Below are 24,526 nucleotides of genomic sequence, written 5' to 3'. Positions count from 1 at the left end.
AGTTCAACGCAAGGCCGAACATGAAAAGACTCCAATTCACACCTATTCCGATAACCTATAAGGAGCTGTATCAAAATTTGTTTGATGCAAATGTGGTAGCCTCTTTCTATCTAAAACCTATGCAACCCCTGTTCTCTAAATGGTATGACGCAAATGTCCAATGCGAGTATCATGCAGGGATAACAGGGTACTCGATTGAGAACTGCATTACGTTTAAGAAGTTGGTTGAAAGATTTATTAAGATAGGTATCGTAAAGTTTGATGACCCATCAGGACCTAACGTAGCAGGGAATCCGTTACCCAATCATGCTGATAAAGGAGTAAACGCGATAGTCGAGAATGGAGGCAAGAGAATCAAAGCTGATGTGGCACAGGTAAACCCCGATGAAATAGGTTTGGGAACGAATGGTGGATGGAGGTTTAATAACACAAGATTTAAAGGGAAGGCCCAAAGGGGCAAGAACATACTGTGAGTTCCATGTCGAGAAGGGTTATAATATTCAAGAATGCATTGAGTTTAGGACCACAGTGTAAAATCAGATGGACAATAATGAGACGAAATTTTATGAAGATGTCAAAGGATTAGAAGAATGAGAGGTTTATGCCTCAGAGGAAGGATCAACAGAAAGGGTCCAAAAGGTTAATCACCCAGTGGTGATTATTTCACGACCGAGAAACAATGAAGCAGGAATACAAATGGCACTGAGAGTCATAATTTAGAAACCCGTATCCTTTCCCTACAAGGGCAGCAAAAGGGTTACTTGGAACTATGATTGTAACATGACAATCTCGGGAGAGGAGAACCCGATAAACACATCAGAAGAGAGAAAAGATGTAGGCTTCTACACACGTAGTGGGAAACATTACGATCCAGCAAGTTCAAGAGTGGAACCTGTAAAAAGAAAAGCCTTGGTGGTCGAGCAAAAGAAAGAAAAGGCGGTCAGACTCGAATTACCTGTCAATGAGCCAGGGACTGAGAATGAAGCTAGGGAATTCCTAAAGTTCTTAGAGCATAGCGAGTACAGTGTTCTAGAACAACTATATAAGCAACCGGCTCGTATCTCAGTGCTAGCTTTACTCCTAAGTTCGGAGACACATCGTAATGCGTTGACAAAAGTGCTAAATGAAACCTATGTCGCTAACGATATCTCTGTAAACAAGTTGGACCACCTGGTTAACTATATAAGTGCTAACAATTATATCTTCTTTAATGATAATGAAATACCGCCTGGAGGAATGGGATCGACTAAGGCTCTACACATCACCACTCGTTGCAAGGGATATACGCTACCAGGGGTACTAATCGATAATGGATTGGCCCTAAACGTCTTACCCTTATCCACTCTGAATAGGTTACCCGTGGATAGCTCGTACATGAAAACCTGCTAGAATATAGTAATGGCATTCAATGGTATCGAAAGGAGGGTGATGGGAAAGATTGAAATACCCTTTTTGATTAGCCCAAGCATATACGAGGTAGACTTCCTGGTAATGGACTTCAAGCCTTCTTACAATTGCTTGTTGAGAAGGCCTTGGATTCATTCGGCAGGGGCAGTACCTTCATCATTGCACCAAAAGCTGAAGTTGGTAACAGAGGGTAGGCTGGTGACAATCAACGTAGAAGAAGACATCATTGCATTTGTAACCAGTGACACACCATGTAATAGGCCCATTTTGCCAAGGGCAGAAATTAGAAATAAAAACCAAATTTAAAATAAACAAAACCAATAATTAATAAAAAGTTCATAGTCCAATTAATTACAAAGCCCAATTATACCAGACCCACTACAAACCCAAATTCAAAGTTATCCTAGCCCAAATACTTAGCCCAAATACCTAGCCCAATTGCTAAACCTAATGGAGCCTAATACCAAATTTAACCCTAATCAGAAAACCCTAACTCAGCAGGCTGTTCGTGTGCTGCTCCTCCCCACAGCATCCACACGTGCCACCCATCCCTTATGCGTCGCCATGTCAGTACAATGGCCTCGCACCTATAACAAACACAGCAAACCAGCAAGAGAACGCACTAGAAGCAATAACAGAAAAGGGCCAGCGAATAATAGAAGAGATTGTTGTACTTTATTTTTGCTATAAATTCATAGTATTTTGGCTATAAAAAGCCGATTTGTTTCTGTAAAGGGGGATCTTTTTTTGATTACGCATGAAATAAAAAATACAGAGAAATTGAATAAGACGAATGTGAATTTTACGATTTCTTTTTTTCTTCTTCTTTGTTTTCTTTTGTTTTTCTCTTTCCAAATCAAAAAAAGAAATAAAATGGAGATATACTTACTTGCGCGGAGGCGACGCCGGAGCCCTATTTGTTCCGTCCAAATCGGAGTTGGATAGGGCTTCGAATTTGTTGAGGCGGCACAGCGGTTGAGAGGCAGAAGTGCCTAAATTTGTGTCATGCTGCTGAAATGATTTTAGGGTTTTGAAATTAATTCTTATAGGGCATTTAAACGATGTCGTTTGGGGCCTGAATGACTGGCCCCCAAAACGGCGTCGTATTTGCTCAAACCGTGTGTGACTCGATCCGACCCTGGGAGGATCCGCGCATTTTGTTCAATGGTCTTTTTTCGCAATAAGCCCCTCCGCATTGGCTTTCATTTCAATTCAGTTATTCTTCATTTTTTAAACTGTTACCGCATATTTGATACAGGTTCTAGTTAGATCCCTGGTTAAACGGTGTCGTTTCTGTTAATTGGATTTGAATACCCGAATTTGTGCGTTTAATTGATGTTCAGTCCCACAATTTTGAATCGATTAGAAATTTAGCCTTTCTTTTATTTTTATTTCTGTGTGTTGCCATTTTAATTTTTTTTAATTCCAATTTAATCTTCGATCTATTATTTTATTTTATTTTTCCTTTTCTTCTTTTAATTATGCTTCAATTCTAATTTAGTTTTTATTTAGTTTAATTCTAAATCTAATTAGTTCATATTTTGACATATTTTTAAAATCCAGTATTATTTTAATATCTAAGCTTAACATTGTTTTAAATTTATCATTAGTATTATTTTAATATATAATATACTATTATTTTAAATTATCATTAATATTATTTAAATTTATCATATATCATAATTTGAAATTTATCATGTACTATAATTTTAAACTTATCATATCATTATTTATATCTATCATATACTATTTTTATGTATATATTTTATATATGCTTAATATAATTAATATGTATTTTTTAATAATCTTATTTTATAATGTATTTATTTTTAAATTTTTCTTTTATATTTTTACATTTTAAAGAATTATATGATAGTATTCTCATACAATATTATTATATGTATATAATCTATATATTTTTTTGTTCTATGAATATATTGTCATTTTTATATTATTATAACTATGATTTTTTTAGTTCCCTTTAAATATGTTTTTTAAGCTACTTATATGTATATAATTTCATTCTTTAAAATACCTTCTTCTATATTTTGTATCTTTCAACTTTTACTTATTATTTCATATATCATTATTTATATCGGGTTTTCACTTTATACGTATCACTTATTAGATTAATATATGTATATTATTTTGTATAGTGCTTATTTTGATTTTCCTCATTTGCAACATTTATTTTAAAATTTGTTTAAATATTATTGTCTCACATAGTATTTATTTTTAACTCAATTTTGGTTATTTCAATTTCTTGCATATTATTTATTTTAAATTTTTGTACATATACTTTATTGATTTACAATTTTCATTTCCTTCATGCCATTTGTTTTGCATTTGCATTAATTGGCTCGTTTTTATTAGCTTTTGAATGTTGATATTGATATTGGCATAATGTACAATTGAGATTATTGTTGCTATGTTTGTTTGTATTTATTTATTGATTATTCATTGCTCATTAATGTATATTTTATTTTCGAATTATCCTTTTGCGTTGTACGTTATCATTAAATTGCAATACGTTCGTTTAAAAGGTTATGTTTTATTAAAATATTGAAATCGTTTTTATCCATAAGTTTTTCAATATATTCGGTATCCAAGATTCTCGAGAAGATTGTGCCCTAACTTACTGGGCTTCAATTTTCTTCATTGAATTTAAGTAATCGAGTATTTCTTCTTCAATTAAAGTGTAAAAATTTCAAACTGAAGCTTATCTCGAGAATTCGAAATGTTATGTCCTAACTCACTAGATATGAAATTTTGTTATCTCGAGACGAGGTTTTTAATAAAAACAAATTCGTGCGTTGTCATCGGAACTTCAAAGAATCGTACCCTAACTTACTGGGTTTCGATTTCTTCATTGAAGCAAGATGACCAAACTTTATAGTTTTCAAAATAATAAATTTCAATAAAAATTTTGAAAAGGGGAATTGCTTTCTAATCCTTTTATCATTCGACCTTAAGACATTAAATGATCAATTAGGTACCAATTTTGGGCGTTACGAGGGTGCTAACCCTTCCTCATACGTAACTGATTCCCGAACTTATTTTTTTTGAAACTCGTAGACCAAAATCATTTTCAAGGTGATCCGATCATACCTTAATAAAAGATCGGTGGCGACTCCAATTTTCGTTTTTAAGTCAAAACTAAATTTTTGTTTTAAAAAGTGGTTTCGACACACCATATTTAGGGGAAGATGATGAAGCGGTCGAATTTTCTTTTTGATCCTTGGAATTTGTAAACGCAACCTTCATTTTTGAAGGAAATAAGATTCCGACGCGCAGAATATCCAAAACTACGAGGATAGGCCTATAGATGACGGCTGGAAAAGGAGCCTTACCTGGAAAAGGACTCTAAGGGAGGGTGGAGGTACCCAGGTTAATGGACAAACGAAACCGCTTTGGCTTGGGATATAAGACAGATGCGGAGTAAAAGAGGAAGGAGTTGGAGAAGAAGCAGGAAAGGAGAAGAACACGTTTGAACAGGGAGGAAACCAAATGGGAGCCTATGACCTTCCCCCGCATATCCAAAACATTCATGTCAGGAGGGACCATTCACCTTGAACGGAAGATGTCAAGTAAAGAAACTGCAGAAGAGATGTTGAGGAATGTGAACATCAACGCCATATCTGAAAAAGAGATTGGAGAAGGAAATTTATTAGGAATTTGCCCTTATGAGCCTAGGAGTGTTCTGAACAACTGGACTGTGGAAGAGATTCTTGTAACTTTTAGAGCTAATTCAGAGTAATGTTTAAAACACACTTGTCACTCTAAGCTTGAGAGCAATAAGAATCTTTTGTAAAAAGGCACATGTCCGATATTCCATTTCAATGAAAATGCATCTTTCTATCTCATTTTGAGCAAATATTCTTTTAATTCTTTCCATTTCATTCATAATCATAATATGCATATAATTATTCTTAGATTCTTTTTCTTTGAATCTTTTTTCACCTCAATAACATGTCTCCAGATATTAAGAATATGAGCGACACTGCTACTGACTCGGAGTCTCCTTTTGAGCAAAAAATGAATATGAAAAATTCTCAGGATTTTGTAGATGACCAAAACTGTAACTTATATCCTGATTTGTTAAGGATGGTGGAACAAGAGAAAAATAAATCCTACCTTATAAAGAGTCAGTGGAAGTCGTGAGCTTAGGAGAAGGAAAAGAGGTGAAAATTGGAGCTTGCATTGACGCAGAGACAAAGTGAGATCTCATTGAGTTGCTCCAAAAATTCAAGGATGTCTTCGCATTGTCCTATCAAGACATGCCCGGGTTAAATACTGATATCGTGGTACATTGACTTCCTATAAAGGAAGAATGTAAACCAGTGCAGCAGAAGCTCTGAAGGATGAGGCCTGTTGTTTTGCTGAAAATAAAAGAAGAGGTTAAGAAGCAGTTCGATGCTGGATTCTTACAGGTGGTCAAATACTCAAAGTGGGTAGCTAATATAGTCCTCGTTCCTAAAAAAGATGGGAAAGTGCGAATGTGTGTGGACTACAGATACTTGAACAAAGCCAGTCCAAAAGACAATTTTCCATTACCCCATATCGACACCTTGGTCGACAACACGGTAGGTTACTCACTGTTCTCCTTCATGGACGCTTTCTTCGGATACAACCAAATTAAAATGCATCCTGAAGACATGGAAAAAATCATGTTCATAACCATTTAGGGAACGTTTTATTATAAGGTGATGCCTTTCGGACTAAAAATTACAGGGGCAACATATCAAAGAGCCATGATAACCCTTTTCCATGATATGGTGCATAAGGAAATCGAAGTCTATGTCAACGACATGATTGCAAAATCTAGAACGGAAAAGGATCATGTGCAAGTCTTGAGAAAACTATTCCTAAGATTGAGAAGGTTCCAGCTAAAACTCAATCCGATAAAATGTATATTCGGGGCTAAGTCAAGAAAGCTGTTAGGGTTCGTGGTCAGTGAAAAGGGGATTAAGATTGACCCAGAAAAAGTCAAGGCTACACAAGAATTGCCTCCGCCACGCACTCAAAAAGAAGTTCGAGGTTTTCTAGGAAGACTAAATTATATCGCTCGTTTCATTTCACAATTAACTGAGAAATGTGACCCCATATTTCGTCTCCTTAAGAAACACAATCCAGGTGTATGGGATGAGGAGTGCCAGAAAACTTTTGAAAAAGTCAAACATTACCTGTCCAATGCCCCAGTACTGATGCCACCTTGCCCAGATAAGCCACTGGTTCTGTATTTGGCAGTATTCGAAAATTCTATGGAATGCGTTCTTGGCCAACATGATGATTCGGGAAGAAAAGAAAGAGCAATTTACTATCTCAGCAAGAAATTCACTGAATGTGAGATAAGATATTCGCCAATTGAGAAGTTGTGTTGCGCCTCATCTGGACTACTCAGAGATTGAGACAGTATATGTTGTACCATACAACTTGGTTAATCTCAAAACTAGACCCTCTGAAGTATATGATGTAGGGGTGAGCATTCGATCGAATCAAATCGAAAATTTTTGAGTTAATCGAGTTTTCGAATCTCATTTTATCATCCTAACTTTATTTGAAGTTTTCTCGAATCGAGTCGAATGAGATGGAATTCGAATCGAATCGAATATATTTGTTCGAATTAAATTTTAAAAAATAAATTTGGGTCCTTGTAACCATTGTCACCCATCGTAATAAAATTTGTCCACCTTAATCAATTTTTTTATTAACTTTCATCACATCATAATTTATTTATTAATTTTTTATATACTGGTTAGCTTCCTTACTTGCTTAGTTGTTTCAATTATCTTAAGATTCTTGTCACTATGTATTTTGGAATTAAAAATATATTAAATGTAAAAATATGATTTTTTAATAAAAGTTATTTTAAAAATAAAATGTGAAATTGATACCAATATAAAATTTTAACACGAATATTTTATGGCATAATTAATAATTCAATTTTAATATAAATATTAAATATAAATAAACAATTCAATAATATAAATAATATAAAATGTGAAATTTAATTTAATAATATAAATAGTAGATATAAATAAAATTATTACTATTTATTTTTAGTGATTTTTTGGGGGATAATTTTGATTTTTTATTTAAGAGTAAAGGGTGAGAAGTAAAAGTTTAGAGGAAAAATAAAAAGTTTTGGGGAATAAAAGTTTGAGGGAAAGTAAATAGGGGGTAAAATTTTGGAGGGAAAATATTAAAAAAATTGGAGGGGGGAGGGTTTGGGATAGATGGGAGGTGGCATGGGAAGGGAATAAAAGTTTTAGGGGAAAAGTGAGAGGGAGTAAAAATTTTGGGGGAAAATAAAAGGTTTTGAGGGTTTTTGGGAGTAAAATTTTGAGAAAAAGTAAATGGGAGAGTAAAATTTTGGTGGGAAATGGATTTTGGGTAGATTGGGGGTTGGGAGGAGAGGGAAGTAAAAGTTTTGGGGGGAAAGTGGGAAGGAGTAAAAGTTTTGAAGGAAAAGTAAAAAGGTTTGGGAGTTTGGGGTAAAAATGTAAAATATTATAGTTTGATATTCAAATTATTTGAATTCGAAAACTCAACTCGATTCGAACTCGAAATTCGAAAAAAAATTCGAGTTGATTCGAATAACTCGATTAACTCGAATAACTCGATTCGTTTAACTCGAAATTCAAATTTTTTTTCGATTTTTTCAAGTCGAATCGAGTTTTGATCACTCCTAATATGATGGAGTCTACCGCTTTGAATAGAAAAATGGCTCGATGGAAAATTCTACTTTCTGAATTTGATATAGCCTATGTGAACCAAAAAGCGGTGAAAGGGAGTGCAATAGCATATTTTCTGGCTAGTAGAGATCTAGAAGATTATGAACCACTGAACTTTGATTTCCCAAATGAGGACCTAATGTATGTGGCAACTATTGAAGAGGACTCTCAAGAAGGTCATCCCTAGAAACTAAATTTTGACGGAGCCTCAAATTCTGTGGGTAACAAAATCGGGGCAGTCCTGGTATCTCCAAGCGGCGATCATAATCCTTTTACTAGTAAATTGGATTTTGATTGCACAAATAACATGGCGAAGTATGAAGCATGCATCATGGGTATTCGTGTAGCCATTGAGCACAAAATCAAAGTGCTTGAGGTATATGGGGATTCCACACTAGTAATCTATCAGCTCAAGGGTGAATGGGAGGCAAGAGATCCCAAATTGATCAATTACCGAAAATTGGTTATAGAGTTAATTGGGGAGTTCGATGACATTACCTTCTGTTATCTCCCACGAGATGAAAACCAGATAGCCGACGCCTTAGCTGCATTGGCTTCTGTGATCAAAATAAATAAACAAGAGGATGTGAAGCCCATCCAAATGAGCATTTATGAGGCTCCAGCCCATTGTTACAATATCGACGAAGAAGAAGAAAAAGATGATCACCCTTGGTATCATGATATATTGCAATACATGAAGAATCGCGAATACCCAGACTAGGCGAATGAGAATGATAAGAGGACGTTGAGAAGGCTGCCTAGGGACTATGTCTTAGATGGAGAAATCCTATATAAAAGAGGAAAGGATCAGGTGCTACTAAGATGTGTAGACACCGTTGATGCAAAAAAAATCTTGGAAGAGGTTCATAATGGTGTCTGTAGAATGCATGCTAATGGTTTTACAATGGCCAGGAAAATCATGAGATTCAGATACTATTGGTCCACCATGAAAGGAGACTGCATCAAGTATGCCAAGAAATGCCATAAGTGCCAAATTTATGGAGACAAAATTCATGTGCTTCCCTCATCTCTTCATGTCATGACTTCTCCATGGCCTTTTTCCATGTGGGGCATGGACGTCATTGGGCTAATATCGCCAAAAGCTTCAAATGGGCATTGGTTCATCTTCGTAGTTATTGACTACTTTACTAAGTGGGTAGAGGCTATTTCTTATGCCAACGTCACAAAGTCGGCAGTCAGCAAATTCCTAAAAAAGGAGATCATATGTCGGTATGGGATGCCAGAAAGGATTATATCTGACAATGCGTTGAATTTGAACAAAGCACGATAGCGGAGGTTTGCAGTCAGTTCAAGATCAAGCACTACAACTCATCGTCATATCTCCCAAAAATGAATGGCGTAGTGGAGGCAACCAATAAGAACGTTAAGAAGATCGTGGGGAAAATGACTGAGACTTATAAAGATTGGCATGAGAAGTTACCATTTGCCCTTTATGCTTAAAGAACGTCTGTCAGGACCTCTACCCAGGCAACGCCCTTCTCATTGGTTTATGAAATGGACGTAGTTTTTCCCATTGAAGTTAAGATTCCTTCCTTCTGAGTTTTATCAGAACTGAAGCTAGATGAAACGGAATGGATACAATCCCGATATGATCAACTGAATTTGATCGAAGAAAAGAGGTTAAGAGCTATCCATCATGGTCAAATGTACCAAAAGTGAATGATGCGAGCTTACAACAAAAAGGTTCATCCCAGAGAATTCTATGAGGGGGACTTAGTACTGAAGAAGATCATTCTCATACAAAAGGACTTTAGGGGAAAGTGGATGCCAAACTGGGAAGGACCTTATGTAGTAAAGAAGGCCTTTTCTGGAGGAGCGTTAATATTTACTGAGATGGATGGCAAGAGCCTGCCTAATCCTGTAAATTCGGATTCAGTCAAGAAGTACTTCACCTAAAAAAGAAGGAGAGGCCAAGGCGAAAACCCACAAAAAGTGATTTGGGTCCAAAGGGATTTTGAATTGAAAACCCAAGAATGAGAAATTCAAATTTTGATCAAAGGTGGGGCATGTGGTTGTCCTCTCTGAATTAGCAAGAATGAGGGATGCTACATCTTGGGGAATCAACAAAGTCTTCTAGGACTTCTAAACACATATCAAGTTCAAATGGTCCTCGAGAAGTTTTGTGCAGAGAAGCTCATGCTACGATATTTGGGCACCTATTTTCATCTTATTCATTTCGTATCTTAGCAAAATTTGCTATCTTGATTAATTTAATCATTTCAAGCTTTGCTCTCAATAAAATTTCATCTTGTCTATTGTGATAATATTTTTTCGAGCATTTTTCATTAAAATAACGATTAATTTACTGATAATATTCAAGCAAAAGGAGTTCTACATATTACTCTGGAAGTTTCTAAATAGTACAAGGACCTGAAACAGGACTATTATTTAGAACTGACTAAACCTCAGGGTTGGAAACATTTGAGAAGGAATAGTCTAAATTGTGATTATTTCTTTAGATTTTCTGTTAAAGATACCAGCTGAACAAGAAGGCATGGTAACACATCAGCGATAGAACTTTGATGAACAATGAGTAATAAGAACCTAAGCATTAAAAAGGGATCATTCTCGAAAAGTGACATTCTGTATTCATGCAAATATCATTCAATGAAAATATCATTCACACACATCTTGTTAGGAGCATTTGATTCATTCTGATCATGACATCCTAATTACTAGGCATAAATAGGTCCACGGAATGGATTCTACAGGTCATGTTCCCCAGAGAACAGATCAGTAAAACGATGAATCCTATACCCCTGAAGTTGTAGTGTGATGGATTGAAGTCATCATGGTAAATCTTATCTCCCTGAAGTTGCAGTGGAGTAGATTAAAGCCATTAGTCTTATCTCTCTGAAGTTGCAGTGGAGCAGACTGAAGATAGCGAATCTTATTTCCTTGAAGTTGCAGTGGAATGGATTAAACTATAAATTGCAGATCTTATCTCTCTGAAGTTGCAGTAGAGCAGATCATGACAAACCTTATCTCCCTAAAGTTGCAGTGGAGCAGGTTGAAGTTACCAAGTCTTATCTCCTTGAAGTCGCAGTAGAGAAGACTGAAGATCATATCAAATCTTATTTCCCTGAAGTTGCAGTGGAACATATTGAAGCTATAAATTGTAGATCTTATCTCTCTGAAGTTGCAGCAGATCATAGCAAACATTATCGCCCTGAAGTTACAGTGGAGCAGTTGTAGTAGAGCAGATTGAAGCAACACTTTCTATATCCCTAAAGATGCAGTGGATTGGAATGAGGCTACTTGAAGAAGAGAAGCACCAAAACAAGTCAAGACTCAGTGAGACCGGGAAAAATTAGTCTTTCTTAAAAGTCTTTGCTTCATTTTCGTTACACGACGACGAGTAAAGAGGGGCAGCTGTAACGACCCATTTTTTCCCAGGCCCAAAACTAAATAAATAAAACCCAAAATAAAAAATAAACAATCCATAGCCCAAAAAAATTACAAGCCCAAATGCCCAATAATAAAAAAACCCTAGAGGCTCGATTGGCCCACAACTTAAACATTTTAGCAAAAAACCCTAACTCCCAAACCCTAGGTGCGCCGCACCTAGGTACACTCCCAGCCGCCGCCGCATGCACACCTAGCTCCTAACGCGCACCACCACTGCTGCACGCCATCACCATGCTCGTTTGACACCTGCAAAAAAATTGAATGCAATAACAAAAAAAGAAGCATGCGAGCAATAAATGGAACGGTTGTATTCGGCTATAAAGGCCTAAATCTCATCTTTGTAATTTTTTTACGAACACAAAAAAAAAAACAGAAAATAGATTGCACAGGTGATTTTTTTTAATTTCGTTTTTAATTTCTTGTTTGATTCTTTTGTTGTTTTATTTTTTTATTTTTTACATACAAATAATAGTGGGTGGAGATTCTTTCTCCATCGCCGAGTGGGTTAATAATGGGTGGAGGGTCCTTTTCTTTTTAATTTTCTGGACTAGGAAGGCTTGGCCTTCAGATCCGCTTTAAAAGGGGCTAAAAACCCAATTTTTGAGCGGCTCTAACCACCGCCCACAGCGGAGCCACGGCGGCGCTGTGGCGGTGACCATGACCAGACTTTGGAAAATTTCAGAGAAAGGGGAAAGCAGATTTCTATTTTTTTTTAAAGAGGGTTGAAATGAAAATTATAAAAAAAATTTGGCTTAAATAGCCCAAATGAAACGGTGCCGTTTCATCCCCCCCTCAAATGCTCAAAACGACGCCGTTTTGAGAGGGCCCGACCCGAGACCTGACCCACGCAGATGAAATCCACGTGTTCTTGTGGTGAATGGGCTATTTGGGCATGCAGTCCTTCCGCTTTGCGGCGCTTTGTAATTTAGCCCTCGCTTGTTTTTTTCCTTCTTTAATTTTGCGGTATAATTTCACTTTTGTTTCACTTTGGTCGATATTGAAACGGTGCGTTCGGAGGACTAAGAATAATTTCCCACCTGGTCCTCGCCCTTTTTCAACGCGTTTCAGTTGGTCCTTTACTTTTTTTTCTTTTTCTTTTTTGTAATTTATGCCTTCAAATCCCATTTAAATTTCGATCTAGTCCCTTTTATGTGTATTCATCTATTTTATTATAATTTAGACTCCAAACTTTATTTTAATCTCAATCTAATCTTTTATTCGCTTAATTTCAAGCTTTCATTTATTTATTTATTCTTTTTTGTTCTGTTTTATTTATTTGTACATTCATTCATTTATCTATTTCTTTACTTTTCTTGTATTTAGAATTTATATTATTATTTATTCCTTTATTTATACATTTTATTATTTTTATTATTATTATCATTATTATTAGTGTTTAATTTGCTTTTATATTTTTAGTATTAAAATAGTAGTTAATATAATTATTGGTATTAATATTTGGTGTTATTATTATAATCACATCATTATTATTTTATTTCATTATTTATTATTTATCTTTTAAATATTTTGCCCATATAGTTATTATACATTATTTAGTTATTATTGTATTATACATTATGTTTAAAAAATATTTGTTCGCTTTCGCACGACGTTCAAATAAATTAAACATATATTTTATCAGATATTACATTAATTCTTACTCAAATTCAAAGAAAGAAAATTTTCAAAATAAGGCAACGTTTCGTTTTTGGAAATTCGAGAAATAGTACCCTAACTTACGGGGTTTCGATTTTCTCGTTGAACCTAAACAATCGAATATCCTTTTTGAGATTAAAATACGTAAGTTTTAAATAAAAATAAAGGCAAGCTCATTCTCAAAGGTTCAATGTGTCGTGTCCTAACTTACGGGATGTGACATTTTGTTATCTCGAGGCGAGAGGGTCTTTAATATTCGTTTCAATTTACTCAAGCGTTTTTAAAACATTAATAAAAAAAGGGATCGTGTTTTTAAATTTCTTTTCAAATTTTCAACTTTCGACACTAAAAACACTAAGTAATCAACTAGGTACCAATTTTGGGCGTATCGAGGGTGCTAATCCTTCCTCATGTGTTACCGACTCTCGAACCCGTTTTCTGTGTTTTGTAGACCAAAAATTATCGTTCTAGTAAATTTAAACTTTTATTAAAATGATTAAATTATAAGGTGATCCGGTCACACCTAAATAAAAAGAATTGGTGGCGACTCCATTTTCGTTTTTTAAACAAAAAGTCGACCCTTTTACATAAAAAATGGTTTCGACAAATAATATGGTTTGGCCAAAAACAATGTGAATAAATGGAAGAGTTGCTGTCCAATTGGATGGCCAAAATTTAAGAATGTAAACCAGATAATGGAAATGAGGCTAAATCTTTGACCAACAACCGTTTATGGAAAAACATCATACAAACTCCCGACTCATAGTTTAGTACACTTTGTTTGAGACTTTGATATTCCAAACAACTACAAAATATAGGGATTTGAGTTTTGACCTAACCTTACAGGTTACAAGGCATTATAATTAGCATGGATCTTCAAAATGTTTTACTTGATTTCCTCGTTTGCCACAATATATAACCAATGAGTAAAAGCCATTGCCATGTCTCGTTTTAGTACAGGCGCTATTTAAATGCATAAATATACCAACAAAATTTTTTTAACCAACGTGATGAAAAATGTTGAATAAATGAATTTTTAATTAATTTATATATGCAATAGTTGTTAAATCACGTTTAACCATGAGTTTAAGATGGCACAGTTGAGAATTATTATTTAATTATTTAACTCATACAGAATTTCTTTTTAGCTAAAAAAATTTATAATTTAACCTTAAATATTTATATCTTTTCTCAATTTAATTACTTTTTTTTTTGCTCTTAATTGAATTTTAGTTCGATTGATATTATTACTAATGCAGAAAGACGTGGGTTCGAGTGCGTTGTAGCGCATTATCCTCCTATTTATGGGTTGGGAATGAGTTATTGTTAGTTATAGGTATTGTATTAAAAAGAGCATATATAATAAGAATTTATGATGAGATTGTTCAAAAAAATTAATTTTTTTAGTTAAATTTAACTCTCAATATTTCAAAATGAGTCCAATTTAGCTATCACCATTTCAAAAAGAGTTGACTTGTTAAATTTAATAGTATTAGCAATTAAATTTGGATTCTGAAATCTAAAAGTAAAAATAATAAATTCCAAAAATTAAAATTCTACAGTCTAAAATTTAAATTTACAAAGAATATATAAATATATGATATATTTTAACCAAATAAAAAGCGGTAGGGATTATCCAATTTAATGCAAAAACACAACAGCAAATGTGAAAGGTTGATCTTTAAAGCCCATTTTGTCTGTGGTGGGTGGTCCGCAACGTTGTTAATCTTTTGGGACGGTGTGAATGCCGCAGAATTGGGTCCAAGTTTTGACTAACTAATCGAAAGCACCCTTTTATTCTGCTTCTACTTAGAGCTGGTGTAATATTGTTTTTGAAATATAAAATGATATTACAAAATGTTTATATCATTATATTTATATTTGAATAACAATAAAAATTCAATTTATTGTAACTTATTTTGATAATTAACATTAATTATTTGTAAAATTTGATTTGAATATATAAATTATATTTTAAATATTAAAAATAATCATTAAAATTTAAATATATAATGTTATATGTTTAAGATAAATTTGAATACGAAAATAATTGTACGTGGAATTTAAATCATAAAAATATATTAAACTATAAATAAGGGTAAAAGATATCATGTTTCTTTAAAAGTGTTTTTGAGTTGATTGCACTAATTATGTGTTCAGCAATATTTATGGCTCTAAAAGTATTTTTCCCAAATTCAAAAGCTAAACAAAACATTGTTTATTTTCTAATTTGAAGTAAAATTTATTTTCTTTTAAAAGTATTTTATTCTTTTTACTTTCTTTCTAAATCAAAAGAATATATATATTTGAAAAATCTATAGCAATATGCAATAAAAAGTGATCAATAGATGCATGCAATTATGAATTATGGATTATCATAAGAAAAAAGATAGATATATAAAAAATTTAACTTCACTTTCATTCCATAAGCAAATATATATACATTAGTCGTGGAATCAAATATTCAGATGTATTTTGTTTATTCGTGGTACAAATTAATTAAATAGGCGAAAATAGGGTATGTGTCTGTATAAAACTTAAATTATGTTTTAATTGAAATGATAAAATTAAATATTTAAAATTTATTGTGTTCCTATTCTCGTAATAATATAATTTATTTTATAATATAAACAACTATTTTAGTAATTTTTAATGGAAGTGATGCCTGATTAGTGTGTATATATCAATAAATAGATATAGATAGAAGTATAGATGTAAGTGTAAACAGAAATCTTAATCGAACAAATTAGGTAACGCACTACACACCATTTTAAAGAGAGTTGGGCAACGGTCAACCAATTATAGGTTAGGTCATCTAGGAAGTTGCCATGCACTTTCCTTTATGTCAATATACTTCATCTTCTAGCCTTCTCTGAAATTTCTCTAAAGCATATCTATCATTAACTAAAAAAGAAAGACTTAGATGGCTTTGCTCTTCTTTATTTAAGCTGTTGAATCTTTGTTAACTTCACTTTGGAGCCTAAATTAGGGTTTCCACGGTCAATATATTATGGCAACTGCTAAAGTTTCCAAGGCTTCCAAATGGTTCTCTAACAAGAGCCTTAGGTTAAGCCTTCACCGTCGTGGATCAAAGTCTAGATCAACATCCTTAAGCTCTTCTCCTGGACCATCATCAACACCAATATCTCCTCGCACAGTTCCTAATATGAGAACCAAAAGGCCTGAAGAAGACGAGATGAAGCAAGTCTTTGGCTATTTCGACGGGGATGGTGATGGCAAAATCTCTGCTCTTGAACTTAGGGCGTACTTTGGGTCCATCGGGGAGTACATGTCACATGAAGATGCTCAAGGGGTGATCAACGATCTTGACTCGGACGGGGATAGCATGCTGGACTATCAGGATTTCTTGAAGCTAATGAAAAGAGAACCCAGCAAGGATGATGAGGGAGATGATTATGATGATCTGAAGAAAGCGTTTGAGATGTTTGAATTGGAGAAAGGTTCGGGGTGCATAACACCCAAAGGGCTGCAAAGGATGTTGAATCGACTTGGGGATGCAAAATCATATGATGAATGCGTTGCCATGATTCGGGTATATGATATCGATGGTAATGGGGTGCTTGATTTTCATGAGTTCCATCAAATGATGGCTTAATTCCATTGTTCCTTCAATTTTTAACTAAACAATATTGTTAGTACTTAGCTATACAGGAGTTTTACCACTTACATAATCATGTACTCGTAGATCTTCGAATTCTTAGTTTTGATAATCAAGGCTCAAATCTTTTCATCTTTGTTTATAAAACACGTCCAAGTTACACGTGTGATGATTATAATAAATGATGCATCATGAAATAAGCTTTTAAAGAAAATGAGAAATTGATCATTTCTATATCTAGTTATGTAACAGTTATTAAGTATTTAACCAACGATATATTATTGCTAAGTTGGGTAGAAATATTATTTTACATATATTTTCATGATTGGTAATATTTAGTCCAATAATATATCCAGAGATTAAGTTTTGAAGACCTAGTAACATTTTCGAAAATTTTAGAAAGCTAATGAGAATATTTTTAAAAAATTTGAGGTCTAATTAAATTTTTGTGAGATTAATGAGAATTTTCAAATATATTTAATATAGTTTAATTAAAATTTTCAAGAAAAATAAAAAAAAGTATAATAAGAATTTTCAAAAATTTCAAGTGGAGATTTCCTAAAATTTTAGGGGAGATCAGTCCGCCTTTGATTTAGTCACTCATATGACTTGTTTGTGGAAAAAAGAAAAAGACTTTTCGCTTATTTTGAAGAGGTCTTATTTTCTACAAGAGATTTTTCTCATATTTTTAATTATATATTTAAATTTAAATTAATTATTTTTTATTTTATGTCTAATTATTTTAGAACATATGTGTTAAATAAAATTTTTACTTATGCATTACACAAATAACCAAACTTTTTCCTTATATTTTATGTTGAGAAGTTTGGGAAATAAGAAACGCAACATTTTGGGTTTCGTTGAAAATATTGATCTTGATCTTAAGGTGATGACGTTCCAAAGTAGTAAACTTGCACTTCTGACAGCCTCGTCATGCCTATATGGTAAAACCCTTCAATAGATGTGTTTGGTTGAGTGATAACATGAAAAGATGAAAGAAGAGAGTGAAAAAAATGAAGAAGAAGAAGACAAAATTCTAATCATATTTGGCGAGAAAGAAAAATGAGGGAAGAAAACAAGATATACGCTTTTATTTTTATCATAATGAATAAAACAAATATTTTCCAATTGAAATAATAAGAAAAGAAAAAAACTAAGAGTAAAGTATATATTTTTACAAAGTTTGATTCCTTTTTATTTTTAACTCTATCAAATGATAAGTAAAAATTGTTTTTTCTATCAAATTTTCTATAGGAAAAATTATAATTTTCATCTTTCTATATATATTTTAATTTTTCAATTTTTATCCTTTTAATTTTTTTTATACTCTATCGAACAAATCCTTAAAGCTAAAGCAATGAAAAAAAAAAGCGCAAGGCCAGGGCAGAGTAGTAGAAGCTTTAACGTGAAGAAAGAAAACTTGAGAAGCTTGTTGAGAGGAAGCAAGCATATTGCCAAATCCATCTATGTCAAAAATAATTGAGTAGTTGAGGCAGACTCATGGACGACCCGTGAGGCATTAAGTACTGCTTCAAAGCCCTCAAACTTTGGCAATCCACTTTTAGCGTTGCTACTCACAAATTACTTTTAAAAATTGCTCTAATTAATGTCATTTAAGATTTGAGGTATTTAATTTTTTTTAAAATAAAAAAATTGTGAAAATTTAAAATATTTAATTTAATTTGAATATTATTAATATATAAAAAGTTAATTAATATATAAAAATATCAATCTTTTAAGTGTTTTGTAAGCACTTAACATATATTATCAATAAAATTTAATTTGAATATACAAGTTATAAGCTAGATATTAAATGCATGTAAACATAACTCTTATAAATTATAAAATAAGTTATAATTGTTGACTGAGTCTTAGTTTGGTTGTTATTAGTATTGTTGTCGGTGTAAGGAGGATACGAGTTTGAATATACTGAAGCACATTTATCCTCCAATTTAAGGGTTGATGGGAGATTATGAGTAATTCTAGATTTTTGTATTTAAAAAAAATCAATCATAGTTAATAGAATGATTGACTTAAATGTAAAATATCTTTTTTTTGTGTATTATCATTACCACGATGCCTATTATATTTATATTAATAAATAATTAACTTACATAATAATAAAAATATGAAAAATAAATTATGACAACCTATTATTAAAAATATGATATATGAAATATGATTATTTTTAACATTAATCTCATTATAGGTTCTTATCATATCTGTTTTTTTTTTATATAATGTCGAGAACTATCTATAACCCCTCCCCAACTCATAAGTAGGAGGATATTGTATTTCAACGCACTCGAATTCACGTCTTCTTACACTGGCAACAATAACGATGTTAATCGAGTTAAAACTCAATTGGAAAATATGAATTTTAAATACTTTACAAATAATTAATATAATATATAAAATTTAATTTGAATATATAAATCGTAATTATAATTTACATGAGTCAAAAATTGCATTTTTTAGTTTTTTTCTTTTTGGACTGAAAATGTGAATTTGAAGAAACCTTTTTAACCTAAAAAATCGATTATAATTGGTTCTTGTTTCGTTTTACGTGAGAGATAAAAGCGGGGTTTGATCGTGAACTTGAAGGTAATGTGTTCCATATTGTTTTTAATTTTTTAAAATTTAAATTTAATACATTAAATCACTATTTTTTATATTTAAAATGTTGACCCTTAGTTCAGTCCATTTTATTGTTAGTCTCTAACGCGGCAATTATAGAGAAAAGAAATACAACTTTAATAATCTTCAACATTTATATTTTATCAATTTAATCTTACTTTTACAAGTATATAAAAATTATAAAATATATATAAAAACATGATAAAATCCTAAAATATAAGAAGTTAAATATTTTCTAAGAAAAAATAAAATACCTTCCTATACTTTCCCTGAGTTTTATGGATAAACCACCGCTTAGAACACAAATAATAATCAGTCAAGAATTAATGTTCATTGTTTACGAAATGAAATTGAAAGAGTGTAGAAATCAATTATAATTGTATAGCTGAGTAGATGAGATGATGCAAACATCTGATTTTGTATTAATTTCTTTTATGTTTTTAAAATTGGATTTTAATTACTTTTAGTACAAAAAAAAGGGTAAAATTGTTCTTGTTTTGTATGGTTAGTGCTTCCAACTGAAAAGCTTAAACTAAAGGAGAAAGGAATCTAGTGACTAAACTCCTTTTTTTTTTTTAAAGAATTTTGAATTTTTTAAAAATTATATATTTTTAAAATTGTAGGATTTTATTGGAAATATGAAAAAAATTGTTTTAAATTTTATATACTCTATCTTTTAACTCAACAAGTATTAATAAAGTAGGACAACAGATAGCTTAACCATCAAGGTTTGTAAATAAATTTAAATGTGGTCATTTGTCCTCTAAAAAATATATTGAATCAATTGATAGTAAATTATGAGATTTTGTGACTTCTATCCCTTGTGGGTAGGATACTAATCCTAAAGAAAATAGAATTTTTACAATGATTACAAATTCTGTCGCTATCATTTGAGAAAACAAATTATTGTTTTACCCAAAAATTGGGTTTTGGTTGGAATCATTAGCAGAACTAATCAAACGATTTTGTTGATCCATTCGAAGATTTAAACATTTCACAATTAGTGAATTGAATTTATTATACTATAACCCTGATTTTTTTTTTAAAAAAAATCATCGATTTATTGCTCATGAGCAAGTGTATAAATATACTCTTAAAAAATAAGTGAGTATAGGAAATCGTGTCGTATGGATCTATTTAATTCTAAATATATTTGAAATTCTTTCAATTCAAATTCAATTTAAATCAAAGATAGATGATCTATTCAGTTATTAAATAATACATAGTGCGATACAATCAAAATAAGGTATTATAATAAAAAATATAAAACAAATTAATATCTCAAAATTAAAATACATGAATTAAAAATTAAAAATTAAAAGAATATAAAACCCTTTTTTAACATATTTAAACTTTAAAAATAAAAATGGTGGTTGGTGTGTGGCATGGATTGTATGTACGAAAAGTGAAGAAAGCAAAAAGAAAACTGGAGACGAAAGATTATTATGTTTCAACAAATAATAGAAAATAAAAGAGGTTAGGAATAGAATAAAGTTTTGATAAAATATTTAAGTTTAAGTGGAAAATATGTTAATTACTGTTGTAATATTAGTTTGTTAGTTTTGTATAGTCAGTTAGTTGTTAAGAAACATGTATGAGTTGCATGTATTAAATACGTTAATGTACATCTCTCTTATTCAAGGAAGCAAGAAGTCTTATCTAGTAAGTGAGATTTAAAACTTCAACAATTACTCTCATTTTTTTCTTACTTTTTGTAAGTTAAGGTTTCAACTTTGTTCTTGGTATCATTATAAAGTTCGTTTAATTGCTCGCTTAGACATTAGTTTATCGGTACTCTCACTTTTGTTTTTTAAATAAGTAAATATATTTTTAATTATATAATTAAATTGTTACGAGTTAACTTGACTTCAATTCAGTCAAAATAAATGATCACAATAATTATACATATTTTAAATAAATTATATGATTATAATTGTTGACACCATTTTTTTGACAAGACGGGGTCGACTTAGATTTTGAAAACGAAAACGAATATGGGAGTCGCTACCAATCTTTTTTTTGATGAGGTGTGACCGGGTCACCTCGTAAAACGGTTGTTTTTAATAAACGGTTTAGGTTTATTAAAACAATGCTTTTGGTCTGCGAAATTCAGAAGTTCGAGAGTCGGTTACGTACGAGGAAGGATTAGCACCCTCGTAACGCCCAAAAATTGGTACCTAGTTGATTAATTAGTGTCTTAGTGTCGAAGATTGAAAACTTTGAAGAGTTTTAAAAATACAATCCTTAAAAAAAAACTCGAATAACATGGATTGAAATTTAAGATTCTCTTGTTCTGAAGGAATATCACATCCAGCACGTTAAGATACGATACTTTAAACCCTCGAAACCAAGATCACCTTATGGTTTCAAAAACCCATACTTTGAAGTTTTAAGAGGATATTTGGCTATTTGGTCAAACGAGAAATCGAAACCCAGCACGTTAGGGCACACTTTCTCGAATTTCCAAATGCAAAATATTGCCTTATTTAGAAAAATTTTTCTTTTGATATATGGTGTTAATATGCATAACAAAACAATAATAAATACGATGATACAAACTTAAATAGCGCGAACATCAATAAATAAAAGATAAAAGACGAATTAATCATGCAAGAGAATAAGCAGATAAACTATTTGAATAAAAATGAGCATAAATAAATAAAAAGTAAACACCGCGCGAAACAACGAAACCATAAAGGAAATAAATAAAAATTATAAAATATATATGTATGTGTATATACATAAAATTATAAAAATAAGAAGAATACATATGTATATATATTTAAAGTTATGAAGTATAAAAATATAGGTAAGTATATATATATAAAGTGAAGTATAGAAAAATATACTTATTTATAATAATTTAAAAAGTGTACGTATATATATTATAAGAATGTATACATGTATTTAGAATTATAAAATATGGAAAATATATGCGCATGTATATTATAAAATGTATATATATTTTAAAGTTATAAACACAACAAAATATATATGTATATGTGGAATATAAAATGCGCATGCGTGTATTATAAAAAGATTGCATGTATATATATACAATAAAGTTTGGGGTCAAAGGGATGCACAAATACATGGTTATAATAATAATAATAATACCATAGTAATGATATTAGGATATTTTACCAATAAAAACTTTTTTTTTTCAAAATTTACCGAAATGGGCCAACTATTTAATTATTTACCGGAATGGTCGATTTTCCTCGAAATCGCATCCACGTCAATGATGTCGAGTATCGCCAGAAATCGCGTCCACATCAACGCGACTTGCTGACATGGACGGAAATCGCACCCTAGAGGACGCGATTTGCTGACGTGGCATGAACAGTTTATGTTTTTTAGCTTGAAAAACTTTGAAAGGCCATAACTTTTGGCTCGGTTGTCTGATTGAGACAATTTTTTTTATTTCGAATAACTTTTCGAGATATACGCGCTGAAAAACTGCTTAGAGATGAATAGGGACTAGTTTGTAAAGTATAATTTGTTAGTTACGAGTATAGGGACTAAAGTGTAATTATTTCAAAATTAGCATGAAATTTTTGTATTTAAGAATATTTGAATGTTATGGTTGGATGAAATTGAATTTTAATTGAAAAACGAAGCTTAGATTTGAAAATATGACTATTTAGGTTTTAGGGACTAAATTGAATAAAATGGAAAATTTTAGGGAACTTCTCAAAAGTAGAATGAGAAGACTTATACCTATAACAGGATGATATAAGATAATTCTGTAAAAAAAGACTCGGTGTTTACTTCAAATAAATAAGGAAAATAATGATTTGCATGTTTCAAAATTCAATTTTAAACCGAAAAAATCAAAATTTAGGGGCAAAAAAAATCTTTTTCGACGAAAACTGTGGCAAACCGCCTTTGGCTGTTTGTCAGCACGTAGATCTCGAAAAATTATTTGAAATCAAAAAAAAATTGTCTCAATCAGACAACCGAGCCAAAAGTTATGGCCTTTCAAAGTTTTCCAAGCTTAAAAACATAAACTGTTCATCCACGTCAGCAAATCGCGTCCTCGTAGGCGCGATTTGTGTCCACGTAAGCAAATCGCTGGACGTGGACGCGATGTTCGACACGCACCACGACATCGCTACCGACGTGGGCGTGATTTCATGAAAATAGCCCATTCCGGTAAATAATAAAAAAATCAGCCCATTTCGATAAATTTTGAAAAAAAAATGGATTTTTTTGGTAAATTGCCCATGATATTATATAATAGTATTAATAATATTAAAATAATTAATTTAATAATAAAATAACTAAGATAACAAATAGAGGATTAAATTATAAACTAAACGAAATTTTGGGATCGAAATTAAAAATAAACAACGAAAAGGATTAAATCATAACTCGCGTCAAAGAAAGAGGACCAAAAGGGAAATATTCCCACGTTGATTAAACGGCGTCGTTCTAGCGAGGCCTATGTGCATGGTCTATGGACCAAGTTGAAATAGGAGAGAAATTTTGTGGCAAAAATTAAATATATAAATGAAACTGTATTGAAAACGCCATGAAAGCGGAAGGACCGATTATAAAATTAGCCCATTAATCAAAAACACACGGATCCTCTTGGTTGGATCGGGTCGACGCGCGGGCTGAAGGATGAAACGACGTCGTTTTAGGGCTATTGTGACCAGCCCTAAACGACGTCGTTTTGTCGGCCTTTATAAGTCTTTTTTTTTTTAAATTTCATTTTCTCCCTTCTTCCAAAAAAAAGTTTGAAAAAGGGCTCTCCCCTTGGTCTGCTAAGGTTCCAAGCCTGGCATTGGAAACCGCCGCCACCACCGATCATGCCACGAGTCGGGTCTTAGTATCTGATGGTAGGAAAGTTCAAAGGTAAGATTTTTTTTTTATATTTGTGCATGTATATATAAACTGTTTTTTTGAGAAAAAAATGTATATATGTATTTCGAAAGAGGAAAAGAAAAACTCGAAAAAATAAAGTAAAAAATAAAAGTAAATAGATAGAAATAGAAAAAGAACTCAAGAACAGAGTAATAGAAACGGAAATCACCTTTGA

At 32.0% G+C, this 24,526-nt stretch overlaps 1 protein-coding gene across 1 annotated transcript; it reads left to right on the top strand.

Annotated features, from left to right (window-relative positions):
• Positions 1 to 16,047: 16,047 nt before the first annotated feature.
• Positions 16,048 to 17,081, top strand: LOC105803844 (probable calcium-binding protein CML41). Its single transcript, XM_012636250.2, has one exon. The coding sequence runs from the start codon at positions 16,237 to 16,239 to the stop codon at positions 16,840 to 16,842; it is 606 nt and encodes a 201-aa protein (XP_012491704.1). The 5' UTR covers positions 16,048 to 16,236; the 3' UTR covers positions 16,843 to 17,081.
• The last annotated feature ends 7,445 nt before the right edge of the window (positions 17,082 to 24,526 follow it).

Source organism: Gossypium raimondii, chromosome 11 (assembly GCF_025698545.1).
Source record: "Gossypium raimondii isolate GPD5lz chromosome 11, ASM2569854v1, whole genome shotgun sequence".
Lineage (NCBI taxonomy): Eukaryota > Viridiplantae > Streptophyta > Magnoliopsida > Malvales > Malvaceae > Gossypium > Gossypium raimondii.
Note: the sequence above shows the minus strand (reverse complement) of the source record. Positions and strands in the feature narration are given on the sequence as shown.

What these genes read in the sequence shown, in the direction of transcription:
- LOC105803844 (XM_012636250.2), top strand. Translation starts at nt 16,237, where the DNA reads ATGGCAACTGCTAAAGTTTCCAAGGCTTCCAAATGGTTCTCTAACAAG.